This window comes from Pseudophryne corroboree, chromosome 6 (assembly GCF_028390025.1).
Source record: "Pseudophryne corroboree isolate aPseCor3 chromosome 6, aPseCor3.hap2, whole genome shotgun sequence".
Classification (NCBI taxonomy): domain Eukaryota; kingdom Metazoa; phylum Chordata; class Amphibia; order Anura; family Myobatrachidae; genus Pseudophryne; species Pseudophryne corroboree.
The window spans coordinates 282,035,660-282,049,557 of record NC_086449.1 but is presented as its reverse complement, the minus strand read 5'-3'; the positions used below and the strand labels follow the sequence as shown (position 1 = coordinate 282,049,557).

General features: G+C 40.4%; 1 protein-coding gene across 1 annotated transcript in view; it reads right to left on the bottom strand.

Moving 5' to 3' along the window:
• Nucleotides 1-13,581, bottom strand: part of SCG3 (secretogranin III) — a 78,534-nt gene extending 64,953 nt beyond the window's left edge. Inside the window, exons 1-6 of the mRNA XM_063926085.1 lie at nt 13,076-13,581; nt 12,607-12,659; nt 10,698-10,737; nt 10,390-10,605; nt 7,555-7,697; nt 614-775 (exon numbers count right to left, since the gene is read on the bottom strand). Coding sequence (XP_063782155.1) covers nt 614-775; nt 7,555-7,697; nt 10,390-10,605; nt 10,698-10,737; nt 12,607-12,659; nt 13,076-13,163 — 702 coding nt within the window. The 5' untranslated portion in view covers nt 13,164-13,581. The remainder of the gene's footprint in view (nt 1-613; nt 776-7,554; nt 7,698-10,389; nt 10,606-10,697; nt 10,738-12,606; nt 12,660-13,075) is intronic.
• Between the last annotated feature and the right edge of the window lie 317 nt (nt 13,582-13,898).

The following is a 13,898-nucleotide window of genomic DNA, read 5'->3' as shown; positions in this document are numbered from 1 at the left end:
TCAAAAATGTCTCCCTGCAGTACTTTGTTAAAACCCTTGGTAAATTTTAAAGTTTCTATCATGTCCCCCCTTTCCCTTCTCTGCTCCAAACTATACATGTTAAGATCTTTTAGCCTTTCCGGGTAAGTTTTGTGATGTAGGCCATGCACCATTTTAGTTGCCCTTCTTTGTATGCTCTCTAATGTATTTCTATCCTTCTGGAGATATGGCCTCCAGAACTAGTATTACTTCTTTCTTTCTGCTGCTGATTCCTCTCCCTATGCAACCAAGATTCCGACTTGCTTTTCTCATTGTCACTATTATTTTAAATAATTGGCAAATATCCTATGGAGTGTAACAAGTGCAGAAAACAAAATAAAGAAATTGAAATAACCAACTAGTTTTTTTTTTCACATACCGTATCACTATGCTCTGGAAAAATAAAATATGAGTTGTTATTATTAGAACCAATGTCTAGTTTAGTATCTATCACTTAATAGAGTTTCTGGCCATTATCACAAACCCTACATTAAACATCATCTTGTATAGTGTGCTACAAGAAAGTAATTATTTCCTGAGGCTAAAGACTCCTCAGTCTCCACATTCACAGTTCAGGATGTGTAAAGAAAATTACCATTCTTTCCTCCTTCTTTTCCTCTGCATTGACATCCGCTGTGACTGCAGGATAATCCAGATCTTTAGATTCCTTTTCCCGATTTTTAGCCTCATTAGCAATTATATGCTGTAAAACAACGGCCACTTCATCTTCTAATGTGTATGCCTGGCTTTCTGTAATCTGGTACAGAAGAGACTGCTCATTAAACTATACTTAGTTCATTACATCATATTGTACAATCAATTCAACCCTAATTTCATCGGGAGTGTTGCCAATTGTAGGTCAAGCCAAATGGTCCATTCGTTTTTGTATTCTGTTAAACACAACCATAGAAATCTACGTTTCTGCCAATGCATTACCTGGCCTGTAGTACAACAGCCAGAAAACTGAATGAGCCAAAATGATGTCTCCAGATTTTATGCTATTACTTAGGTTTATATTCAGATCCAGCACCATATAAAATACCACATAATTTACGCTATGGCACAGATTGATATTTATAAGAAGATTGATATATTTTACCCTTTGGCTATTATTTTTAGAATTTTAAATGTTAAATTTAAACAATATGTTACCATTTAGCGAGGGTCGCTGTCCAATGCTTTGCTTTTGTTACTGTGCAGTGGGTTACAGACCGTATTGCATGTTTCTTTAACTCTTACAGAAACAACAGTTAACTGAATAAGGTTTTTACATGCATCTTCTTGCTGTCGAGTTATTTACATAATTCACCTTATTGGGAATAGGTTCCCTCATTAATCCAAATTGGCACATTTGCTATAAAATGCAGAAACTCAAACACCTGTTTAAATGACAAAAAGTGCTAAAATCACTGGTGCACTACCCTTTCCCACTTCCATAATGTCCAAATGAAAGTGTAAGGCAGCTGTGCGTGCCTTGTTCAGCAATGGGCCCCCAGTTGTGCTGCGTGTCTAAAATTAACTTACATCATCTGCATGTTAGTCCCTGTTGTTGCAGTGGGGAACAGATACTGTACAAATCAGCTTCTGTTTTTTTTTTTTTTTTTTTTTTAATGGCCACATTGTTTCACAAAATGTAACCACTTCAAAGCACATTTATAAAACAAAGCATATACACGGTACTGTTAATTCTAAGCCATCTCTCAGATGGTAAATAAGTCCCGTGGGAGAATTACTTTTGGTACAAAACATAATTTGAACCCATGTATCACATTCCAGTGATGAAACAGGTAACTGGCACTTCCGTGTGCACTGTTACCTTAGCAAGTAAATTAGGACTTTCTACAACTGTTATGTACACAGACCTGTAAGAAGTAAAATGCTGCTATAAATTATAAACATTCCATAGTGCTAGATCGGGGATATATTTTTAGTGCACATACTAGCAGGTGTAATCTACTACACAATTGATACTTTCAAAGACAATTGTAGTAGCCATTAACAAAACAGCTGCCTACATTTTGGGGGTAATTCAGAGTTGATCGCAGCAGCAAATTTGTTAGCACAAAATATATTTAAACAAGGGAGCGCTAAGAACAGGGTCAGTTTAAATCACACATTTATTACAATCCACATATAAACAGCAAATAAAATCAAGGATAATATCAGGATATTAAAAACAATATAGTGCACTCTTTATTTAGTCCCATGCCCTGAGCTCGAATTAGTAATTGTCTATTCACACAGATAGATCCGTACAATCTCCACTGGTACGCATTAATTGTGTCCAATTGTAACCATGCTGTCTTGATAATTAATTGGCTTTAAACAAGGCAACCTTCTTATTATTTGTATCCAGCAAAAATGTATCAGTCACTTTGTACCACCATAAGAAACTGTTGACACTTTTTATATATGATTTAAATGCTTTTAAACAATTATATTAAGTAAGTTCCATGTATTTAAAACAGCAGAGTGTAATTTAATCAATCAGTATAATGATTGGCTTATCCCAGCATAAAAAGGGACTGGTTATACTGCTGGGATAACTCTCTGAGGAAACCGCTGGCCCCGTGGGCGGAGAAACGCGTAAGAGGGGCGTTCACTACTTGGATTCCGGTGCCCGGAGCTCTTTCACGAACGGATCCCACTACCGCACGCAGCGCAATGGAAACCTGACCGGTGATAAAGCAACAGCAGGACAGAGTGCAAAACGGTCTGCACCCCGAGGGAAGCAGAGGCGGCTGTGAGTAACCTTTCAAAAGACGTGCTGCGGCTGGGACGTAGGGGTCGTAGCATACCGCTGTGCATCCATTTACTACACAGCGCTCTCCCCCTACTGCTATCTATTAAGGAGCCTTCCAGTGACTGATACATTTTTGCTGGATACAAATAATAAGAAGGTTGCCTTGTTTAAAGCCAATTAATTATCAAGACAGCATGGTTACAATTGGACACAATTAATGCGTACCAGTGGAGATTGTACGGATCTATCTGTGTGAATAGACAATTACTAATTCGAGCTCAGGGCATGGGACTAAATAAAGAGTGCACTATATTGTTTTTAATATCCGGATATTATCCTTGATTTTATTTGCTGTTTATATGTGGATTGTAATAAATGTGTGATTTAAACTGACCCTGTTCTTAGCGCTCCCTTGTTTAAATATATTTTGTGGTTTTTAGTAATTGGTGGAACAGTACCACCGGTGGGAGCAGTAGAGATTAGGTGTGTTTTTTAATCAATTATGGGTAGTAATCAGGGGCGGATTGGGAACAAAAAGCGGCCCTGGAAAAATTTGTACTAGTGGCCCCACATGGGCAGCACCAGAGGTGTAAGGTCTAGCCATGGGCCATGGCAGCAGCACCCTCCCCCCAAAACTTTCCAGATAGTGGGCATGTCCAGCATCAAGGTGGAAGTTAAAAATAAAAAAAAATTAATATTATGAGCACATTATATGATACACCTTCAGAATTTAGGAAACTATATAATTCTTTAGAAATATATATTTTCTTGCTTATTACACCAACCGTATCCCAATCACTATTCACTCAATCTTATATGTCAGCCAAGCAGGCAGACAGAGTATACACTAGATCACAGGTTCTCAAACTCGGTCCTCAGGACCCCACACGGTGCATGTTTTCCAGGTCTCCTCACAGAATCGCAAGTGAAATAATTAGCTCCACCTGTGGTCCTTTTAAATTGTGTCTGTGAGTAATTAATACACCTGTGTACTTGCTGGGTTACCTGCAAAACATGCACTGTGTGGGGTCCTGAGGACCGAGTTTGAGAACCACTGCACTAGATCATCTGCAATCACAGGCTATGTAGCAAAGTAATTTTCATATATGCTAATTATTTAGCATCTTATTCATTATGTCTATAAAAGGACCACATGTCCTCAAACAAAACAGGCCCCACGGGTGCGTCGGCCCACCGGGGATCTTCCCTGTGAACCTTATGGCCAATCCGCCTCTGGTAGTAATTAACAGATTTCTTGGTGGTATTATCATAAAGCGCTGTGTATTTTAGAAATATTTAGAAAATTTGTTAGCAGTTGGGCAAAACCATGTGCACTGCAGGTGTGGCAGATATAACATATGCAGAGAGAGTTAGATTTGGGTGGGTTATATTGTTTCTGTGCAGGGTAGATACTGGCTGCTTTATTTTTACACCGCAATTTAGATTTCCGTTTGAACACACCACACCCAAATCTAACTCTCTCTGCACATGTTATATCTGCCCCCCCTCCCTGCAGTGCACATGGTTTTGCCCATCTGCTAACAAATTTGATGCTGCGATCAACTCTGAATTACCCCCTATGTTCTCTCCACCTCTGTGTTAGTCACTCAGCTCATGTCCTGCATGTCAAGATTATCATCGATTTTATCATCTCCCTCTTGTTGGCAGAATTGATTTATTAAGCCTGCTGGCGTCTAATATCTTCATTTATTGTCTGCAGACCTATCTGAGACGTGCTGCATTGACGGCTTCGTATCGCTTTCCTCTTGCTGCTAGTTTCACCCATTGACTGTAACTTCAGCTGTGTTTGCACAATCTTGAAAGTGATACACTATTACATGTCCATTTTTCTGTCACCTCTGAAATCTGAGAGGCCATTAATAAGACTCATTACTAAAAAATGTAATATGAATACTAAGTACAAAATGTCTGTTTTTTTTCTGTTTACTTCTGAAACAATTAAGATTTCCTATGGTGTATTAATGGTGTTCCTGTAACCAATACAAAGAAGGCGCAAGGGAAATGCTGCCTGGGGAAAACGGACTGACTCGAAACAGGATATCACCTATATCCAACAACGTATGCAAAAGAAGGGGGGTGAGTCAGTTATCTCCTTTGGCGCATAGGAAAGAAGGGGGGGGACAGGAGGGGCCTATGAAAACAATACACTGTACAGGGATGAGATGTATCCATAAAGGTATCTTTCTTAAACGTGCACCAGGGTTTGTATGTATCTGGACCTTCTCTGTCGTTTCTTCTTCTCTACAATTCTGATTGCCATTTTGAGAGAAGGTCCAGATACATACAAACCCTGGTGCACGTTTAAGAAAGATACCTTTATGGATACATCTCATCCCTGTACAGTGTGAGTGGGGGTACGCGAACGATTCCCTTCAATCTCATAATCTGTACACTGAGGGAACCAATCTGTATTGTTTTCATAGGCCCCTCCTGTCCCCCCCCTTCTTTCCTATGCGCCAAAGGAGATAACTGACTCACCCCCCTTCTTTTGCAATTAAGATTTCCTGTCCACGGATGCAGCCAGAGGAACTGTAATAATTGCTGAGAGGTTGTTTATATAATCATCTTCTTCCTCCTGGAATCTGTGCTCATCTAACAATAATGGAAGCGTTATCCCTTTTTTATTACATAAAAAAACAATAACTGAGCAAACTGTATTCTGTGTTACATTCTTTTAATTTTTAAATACATATAGCACAGTAAAAGATTTAATGAATACATGAAACCGTCACCTACAGATAGAGGGCATTCCTCTTACAATAAAAGAATTATGAAGGCTCTGCCACTATGCACTACTGTGCCTCACAGTTCTAACCACATTCCACTGCATAACTATATAGTGGGCAGAACTAGTACGCTGCAATCTGGCACATCATACGCACTTTTATATGCGTAATATTGTGCCTGTTTACTCACAAAAATGTGCTCCACATTTCTCTGGAAAGTCATACTAGTTTGTTTAGAAAATACTTCTATATATTCAAACTTATAAGTCACTTTTCTAATGTATCACACTATGGGCCTAATTCAGACTTGTTCGTAGATGTGCTAAATTTAGCACATCTACGATCAGCTTCCCTGACATGCGGGGGGACGCACAGCACAGGGCTAGTCCGCCCCGCATGTCAGGCCCGACTTCCTCACCGCACAAGTACAAAAGCATTGCACGGCGGCGATGCTTTTGTACTTTAGGAGTAACTCCCTGCCAGCGCAGCTACTGCGCGCTGGCAGGGAGCTACCCGTCGCTATGAGGGTCGTGCGTGATGTCACATGCAGCCGTTGCGGCCCATCCCCTGCACGGTTCTGACACGCCTGCGTTGCCTGGACTGTGCCCCTAAAACGGCGGCCAGGTGCCACCGGCCTGCCCCCTCCCGCCCAGCAAACTAATTGACAGGCAGAGGCGATCGCAAGGCTGAGACGGCCGTCGGCTGTCTGGCATGTGCCAGTGCACTGCGGTGCCAGCACATCCGCAAGTTCAGACCTTATCGGCTGCTGTGCGAAAACGTACAGCACCGATCAGGTCTGAATTAGGCCCATTGTCAAAATCCAATATTGGCAGAATAACGCAACAGATAAATAAATGGGACCAAGTACAAATGTAACATCCAGAGCCCCCTAACCCTGTGTCCCTAACTACTCTCAAACCACAAAAATACAGACATAAACATGCAGAATGGAGACCAAGAACAGCATTCAGCAAGCAGAAATATGGCTCTATTAGTAAAGTATATCCCTAAACTCCACTGCTGAGGGTCCATATAAAGTTTTGAGCACATCAGTATCACCTTACGGTGTGTCTCTACTATTGAGTGAGTTGTACAAGTGGCTGCCATATGTCTGCTGACCAGTAATACATTGAGACTTATGTAAATAACTCATTCACTATGACTGCAGAATTGGAGACAAATTTATGTTACAATTGAACACCTGGTGATAAGTGAATGAGAAAACTCTCTGAAGTGTTAGATTGACTGCCCTGATCCATCACAATGTACATCCCTTACCCCACTGACAGTGGCGCCAAGAGGGGGATGTGGGTACTATTTACTTGACCCGAATGGAGTGCCCCTTGCTTGGTTCTACAATGCCCATTCTCTCTCACTGCTCTGCCCACTACCACTGGCTGTGCCTGTGTAGCAGTGCTGCCACGTGGCACATTAAGCAGTGAGAGAGTGAAGACAGCTGCAGCTGTCTCCTCTCACTGCCTGATGCATTGCTAGGCTGTGCTGCTATACAGGCATGCCTAGCGGCAGTGGGCAGAGAGGGTGCTCCTCTCCCCCGGAGCTTGTTCTAAGCGTGCTTTATTTAGTTTTTTTTATATGGGGGCATGGACACGACTTCCTGGATTTGGTCACGCCCCCTCCTCCAGTACCTGACAGTCCTGTCTGCTGATGGTGGCCCTGCTTATAGAGAACACTTGCTGACATTCTGCAATCATATATGCTGAATTATAACACCAAGGGGTATATGTAATAGGGTCCGAGTTTGCTGGAGGACTGGGATTTCGTCTAAAAATGGCTGTATTTTTAGGCGCCAATCATTTACAAGTAAAAACAAGGATGGTTTTGCCTTGTAAATGATTGCCACTTAAAACAATACGGCCATTCTCGGGTGAAATCCTGGACCTCCGGCAAACTGGAACCCTATTACATATACCCCCAAAAGTATGGACTGCTGTTCCAGAGCTTGCAGACAGAGTTGACTAAAGCAAAACAAAATAAAAAATACACATTAGAGAGAGTAAATTGCATATATGATAACTTTCCACTTACCAGACCAAGGTTTAGGAGCTTGGAAACAATCTTGTCAAATACTCCTCTGTCATTCTCTTCATAAATTCGCATAGCAATCTTTTGAACAATGTCTTCTGCAGTTAAAGGTGTCCCATCTAATTGGTGTAGACCATCAGGATCATCTAAAGGAATACATCACATTTTAATCTGTCTGAGTTTCAACCATGTAATTATTAAAATCATTTACATGATATTTGATGCTAATATCCTCATTACTGGTGCATTTTTAAACTTAAAGTCCTCAAATCTTCAATTATTTTTTATTCCTGAAAAATAGGCATGCATAAAGGCGAAATCTGAGAGAGTTTAATTGGTCATTAGAGATTACAGAGAAAAGGAATACATCTAAAATAACTGCTCTGTGAAAAGCACTATCATTCTATGTTTACTCTGCTGCAAGGTATACAAGTAAAATCAGAATTGAAATAAAAGGTAAACATAATTTATATACAACATTACTTGGAATTTGTGTTTCAGAGATGGTACAAGTTTTGGGATCTTGCAAAGTGTGGCGATCAGCCAAACAACCTTTTCAGCATTTCCAATTAAATCCATTTAATATTTAATATATTTGAATAGATTAGCAGGTTGCGTTGGTCCCTCATGTGGAGTAATATCAGGACAATTCAAACAAAAACAACCACACTGCCCACTTTAGTTACTTTGTATATGCCCATGGACAGACTAAGGCAGAAGGGATCCCATATAAGGACCCAAGATATATTAAGTATTATGCTTATTAAATTACATACAGATATCATTCCCAAAGTTTTGTTATGAGCCCTGTTCCTTAGTTCAGCTAAGTACAGTGGACAGTGTCAGTCAAATTTATGCTTATTTTATGTCTATTTTTGAACCCCGTTTTCATCAATAAAAGGCTGCTGAAAACTGGTGGGTGTCAGTAATGTTTTATAAATTTGTCTGTAGAAAACATTGTGACACTGTTCTGACCTTCCCATAAACTATCTTACATCAGGTTGAGACTGACTTGGTGGTTAACAATTTCAGAACTATATCTTAAATTATCAAAAATGTCCAATTTCTTCAGATTTGTACATAATATATAAGATAATTCTATTTATAAAAAAAGCAGAGGAGCCCACGTTATATTTGCTGTCCCTATTAATTATACTGTATTGCACAATTGGTGAAATAGAAATCCTATGTTACTCTTCAGCAATGGGAAATGAGTTATCTAATTAGAAATTTAATTGTATTTTAAAAGATATTTTTAGAGATTTGTCTGAATTGTGATCTTGAGAAAAGCAATGGATGTGGACAGAATTTGCTCATTAATTTGCTTCCCTGCAGAAATGAATATCTGATGGAGGATAGAGTGTAGCATGGGAAGATCAGGGGAATTATATCTTCAGGCAGGAAAATATATAATTATATGGGAATATCAATTTCCTAAATATGATATTTAACAAAATGATGTAAAGTCTCCAAATAGAAAAACAATTGAAGGCATAGAAAAATATAGTCCTGGTTAAGCAGGCTTTCTAGACCTCGAGGGTGCCAGTCTTACAGGGAACAATACTTTCTATGCAGTATTGTAAAGTGTGGTTTAATAATCAACACTAAAGACAATACTAAAATGTACTAAAGACAATTGGGCTGATGCAGAGTTGAACACGTGTGTTCAAATTGCTACTGTATTGCATGCATGGAACTAAGGGGCTAAATCAGACTGGATCGCTGCCGTGGCAGCGATCGCAGTCTGAATCCTATTTGTGGAGTGCGCACGTGCAGTGGCCGCACTGCGTGTGCGCACCCCGGAAGCCCAGTGAGATGCTAAAAGCATCTCTGGGTTGCGATCACCTCTGCCTGATTGACAGGCAGGGGCGGTGGCGGGGCGGGAGGGGGCGTGCCAACGGCGTTAGAATGCCATTGTGGGGCGCAGTCCCATGGACAATGGGACGTGGCGGGTAGTGGCCTGCCAGCGCGCAGGAGCTGCGCTGGCAGGGAGCTACTCACCAGGTACAAAAGCATTGCCGCTGTTTGATGCTTTTATACCTGTGCTGGGAGGGGGGGTAGGGCCTGATATACAGGGTGGACTAGCCCTGTGCTGGGCGTCCACCCTGCATGTCAGAGTAAATGATCGTAGATGTGCTAAATTTAGCACATCTACGATCAGATCTGAATGACCCCCTAAATGTGTATATTTAACCATATACAGGGCTCATTCTAATTGCCCATGTAGGGGATCAGCTGCAGTGGTGTGTGAACACTGGCACTGCAATTCGCCCACCTCGTGGCCCGATCTCAACCTACACTCGTAGATGTTTGTACGGAGCTTATAGGGCTGAAAACAACAATCTGAAAGTCTGGCGGTACTGTATGTGTGGCATACAGCCGCACTTACTTGCACTGTGACTTCATCGTGAGCAATAGGATTGACCCCACAGAGTTGTACGCATCTCTGTGGCTGTACCACTGTATCTTTGTATTGGTCTGATATGCGTCATTATCATCAGCACTAGCTTAGACCAACCCTATACTAAATGCAAAAGATTCATCTGAAAACAGGCTTATTTATGCTCACACGCAACTGTGCGTAGGCCGCAGTTCTGTCAAAACAACCTCACTGAACATTACTTATGTGAAAACACCCATTACAGCCCAGTTACAACTTTTCAATTACAAGTGGAGATGTGTCTGCTTTGTGTAGGATTCTACATTACTTGTAGCTGTATACGCTTGGCTTTAGAGCATACGGAGAGCAAAAACACAACATGCAAGATATATGCTTCCCAAAATGACTTATATTCAACCCTGTGTCAGCTCCAATAGCTCTGCTAGTTAGCAAAGTACCTTCAAATTTATAATCCAATCCACTTTTAGTGGAATCAAAATACTGCACAGGCTTTGCGTTCTTTGTTGAGTCTGCATCATCCAGGGCGGTTCTGTGGCCAGTGACTGAGTTCTTTGCTCGACCACTTCTTTTCACATGTTTCTCTTTCTCAGCTACTGACATCAAGAAGCTCAGGTCATCCACAAGGGAATCATTTTGTAGTTTATCTCCGTGTTCTGCGTGGTGACAAAGTAACAAATATGACATTTATTGCTCTCGCTCAGCCATACTGTAGGAGCAGCAATTTATGATGTATGTGGACACTTACCTCTGCTTGTAGCCTTGCTCACAGTGTCTGCCTCAGCAATCTTTGGAGGAAAGAAAAAAGTATTATTCATTCTATCATTCTATCATTTTCTGTATTATATATACATACACTAAGGTTTTACAGATTTACATACAAAACTTACAAACACCTGTTTTAAAAATATCCATTGCTGAATTATGGAAATGTCATAGAATATATATTACATGCTACAGAAAATAGGATAACTAATATGCTAACATTTTTAATATTTATGTATTTTTTTTAATACATAAAAAAACAATAATTTACCTATCCCACATTTTATGGGGGTAATTCAACTGCGTTAACCCATTTTCAGGAGTTAATGCAGCTAAATGCATCTTTACGCGGCCACCTGCAAGTTTTTTTCTATCCAATTAGCTGCGGAAGTTAAGCTGTGTTAACTTTCCATAAGATTTAATGCTACTTTGTTTTGCTGCCCGGAGCAGGCAAGGAGGTTTGGAAAAATCCCTATTTTAAGGAATAAATGTCAGGACTTGAGCCAGAACCCCGGGGACACTCCCCTAATGATTAATTAGGCACTTAGACGTTTTTTAATTATCTTAATTTGACAATAATGGCATGTCATGTTTGGGGTGATAATCTGCAAAATGCAGAATAATGGATTCATTGATTGAGAGATAGGACAGGTGTTTTTAGGTTTGCAGGTGGGAGTTACAGGATTTTGTAAACAACTTTCTGAAAGTGGCTTAAATTGACAAAAAAAAACAACACAATTTGCATGCATCCCATATTAATTATTTCATTATTTTCATTTGCTGGAAAACACTTGCTTGCTAGCTATAATTTGTTTCAATATTATTAAAAAATCATCCATTTGACACCTTTTAAGAGATCCAGTTACTTTGCTTTTGGCTATTAATATACAACTACACTGTTATACAATGTTTGTTTGCACTTTTTAGAGATACAGGCTGATTTCCCCATCATAGAAAATTGCTGCAGAACTACTTTTTATAATTGGATTGCTCACTAATTGGGAGCATGCATTGTGAAATTACTGCGTGATAGCCACATTTATTCAGGCCATGGTAAGAAAAAGTTTTAGCAAAGCTGATTGACTTCCTCCCTATACCTGTTATGACTGCAATTGTTGAAAATCTTTAAATTGCATGTTACTTTAGTGTTTTGGATATTACATCTATTACAACACAATGCATGATTTCAGATGTGCTTTACACTTGCAATTAACATCTGTTACACACATATTATAACGATACAAAATTACATGTATTCTGTTCAAAATTATTTATGTATATATTACTAGCTATACATAATGTCACTCAATATTTGTTGCTGCAAATTTTGTAGATGAATTACACCAGAGGTTCCCAACCACGGTCCTTAAGGCACACTAGCAGTTCCGATGTTACAGTATGGATAGCCATACTTGAGCACAGGTGGCTTAATTAGTACCTCGGTTATTTTAATTTAACCATCTGTGTTCAAGGTATATGGTTAACATACTGCCAGTCGGGATCCCGGCTGTCTCAATACCGATGCCGGGATCTCGAAGGGGGTACTATACCACAGCAGGAATACCGGCGAGGTAGGTGATTCCCCCTTTATGGGTGTCCATGACACCCATAGAGGGAGAACACCGAGCCCGCAAGGGGCTTCATTACGCTCGCCCCCCTTTGGCATTCAAGCGCCCAGGATGCTGATGTCGGTATACTGACATTCGGCATCCCGTGTGATGGGATCACATACCGATCCTGTGTTCCAGCATGAATATCATTACAAACCTGGACTGTTAGTGTGCCTTGAGGTCCCAGATTGGGAAACACTGAATGAGACTATTAATTTGCAGTATTTAAAAAATGACAAACAAAAGCTATGTGGAATGCTGTTAGGAAATGTGTTAACTTACCTGCTCTTCCAATGGTCGTTCTACACTTAGCTCCCTATTATGCAGAGCCTTGTCTAGAAAAGATAAAAAGACATATTCACTACTAAAGATTTATATATACTTCCTAAATATGCATTTACTGTAATAAAGACAACAAATTGATGTTCTGTAAATCATTGTACATGTTTTCAAGAATTCTATAACATGTTTATTCCTTTAATAGTTACTGTAGTGTACATGCTTAATCGGATTACTTTAATCGGGGGATTAAAGGGAACATCTTTGCTACAGTCTATTCAGAAACATGACCCACTGCACACAGCGCAAATGTATCGTAATAAAACATTTCACTTTACCTATTCTGTGGGTTACTGTACATGACATTTGTCATCGCTACACCCGGGTGCTAAAAAAAAGCTTTTAGAACACAATGCACGTATATCTGATGCAATATAAATACAAATATTCATAATGGATTGAGTCATTTTACCTGGAGTGGTGTCGGGTTTGGGAAATCCCTGCACAAAACACAAAAACCCAATGAGGGGTAAGAAGAAAAGCATACACTTAGGAGCCATTCGCCAGCAAGTCTAGTGTCCTTGTCCAACCCTGCTGTATGTGACAGCTGCTTTCAGTAAGAGCGATGCGGCGGCTACCTGCTATTCCTGTGCCAAGTAGCAGAGCATGGACCTGAAATCGGTGTTACCCGCAATGGGCGGATGGCAGAGCCCAGCAGAGGATACACTGGAGCTGTCCAGGTTTGTGGTGCTGAAGCCGTGCTCGGTGCTGGCTGAGGAGTGATGGTAATAAGCGGAGTATCAGCACTAGATAGCAGCAGGGTGTGAATGGGATGCACTATCTCTATGCTCCTGCTGGCAGCAAGGGGACGGTGTATGAGGAATGGATGCCCCAGTGTGCGTCACCTGGCTAGGAGCTCGTCAGATGTTTGTAGAGAGCTGCCTGCTGGCACCACCAATGTTGGTCTGCGGGACATCGCCACCTTTACTACTGCATACAGTACGAGACCGGTATGTAACACTCTGTCTGATTGGATCCCGGATAAGCTGTGATTGGTTATGGAAAGCACACCGCTTCAGATGCTATACTTGAGTTTGTGTATTATCATCACATGCATTTCTGGTTAATGGATATGTAATTCTTTAGCAGCATACGTTGGGAATATATGAATGAAGTGACCTCCTAATTATAGTCATGTGTTATTATAGTAATTTTGTATAACATTTGGTGCTGGCAATCTCTTTTATTCTTTTATTTTCAGTATGTATTCATCTTTTATTGCAGGTGCTGTACAG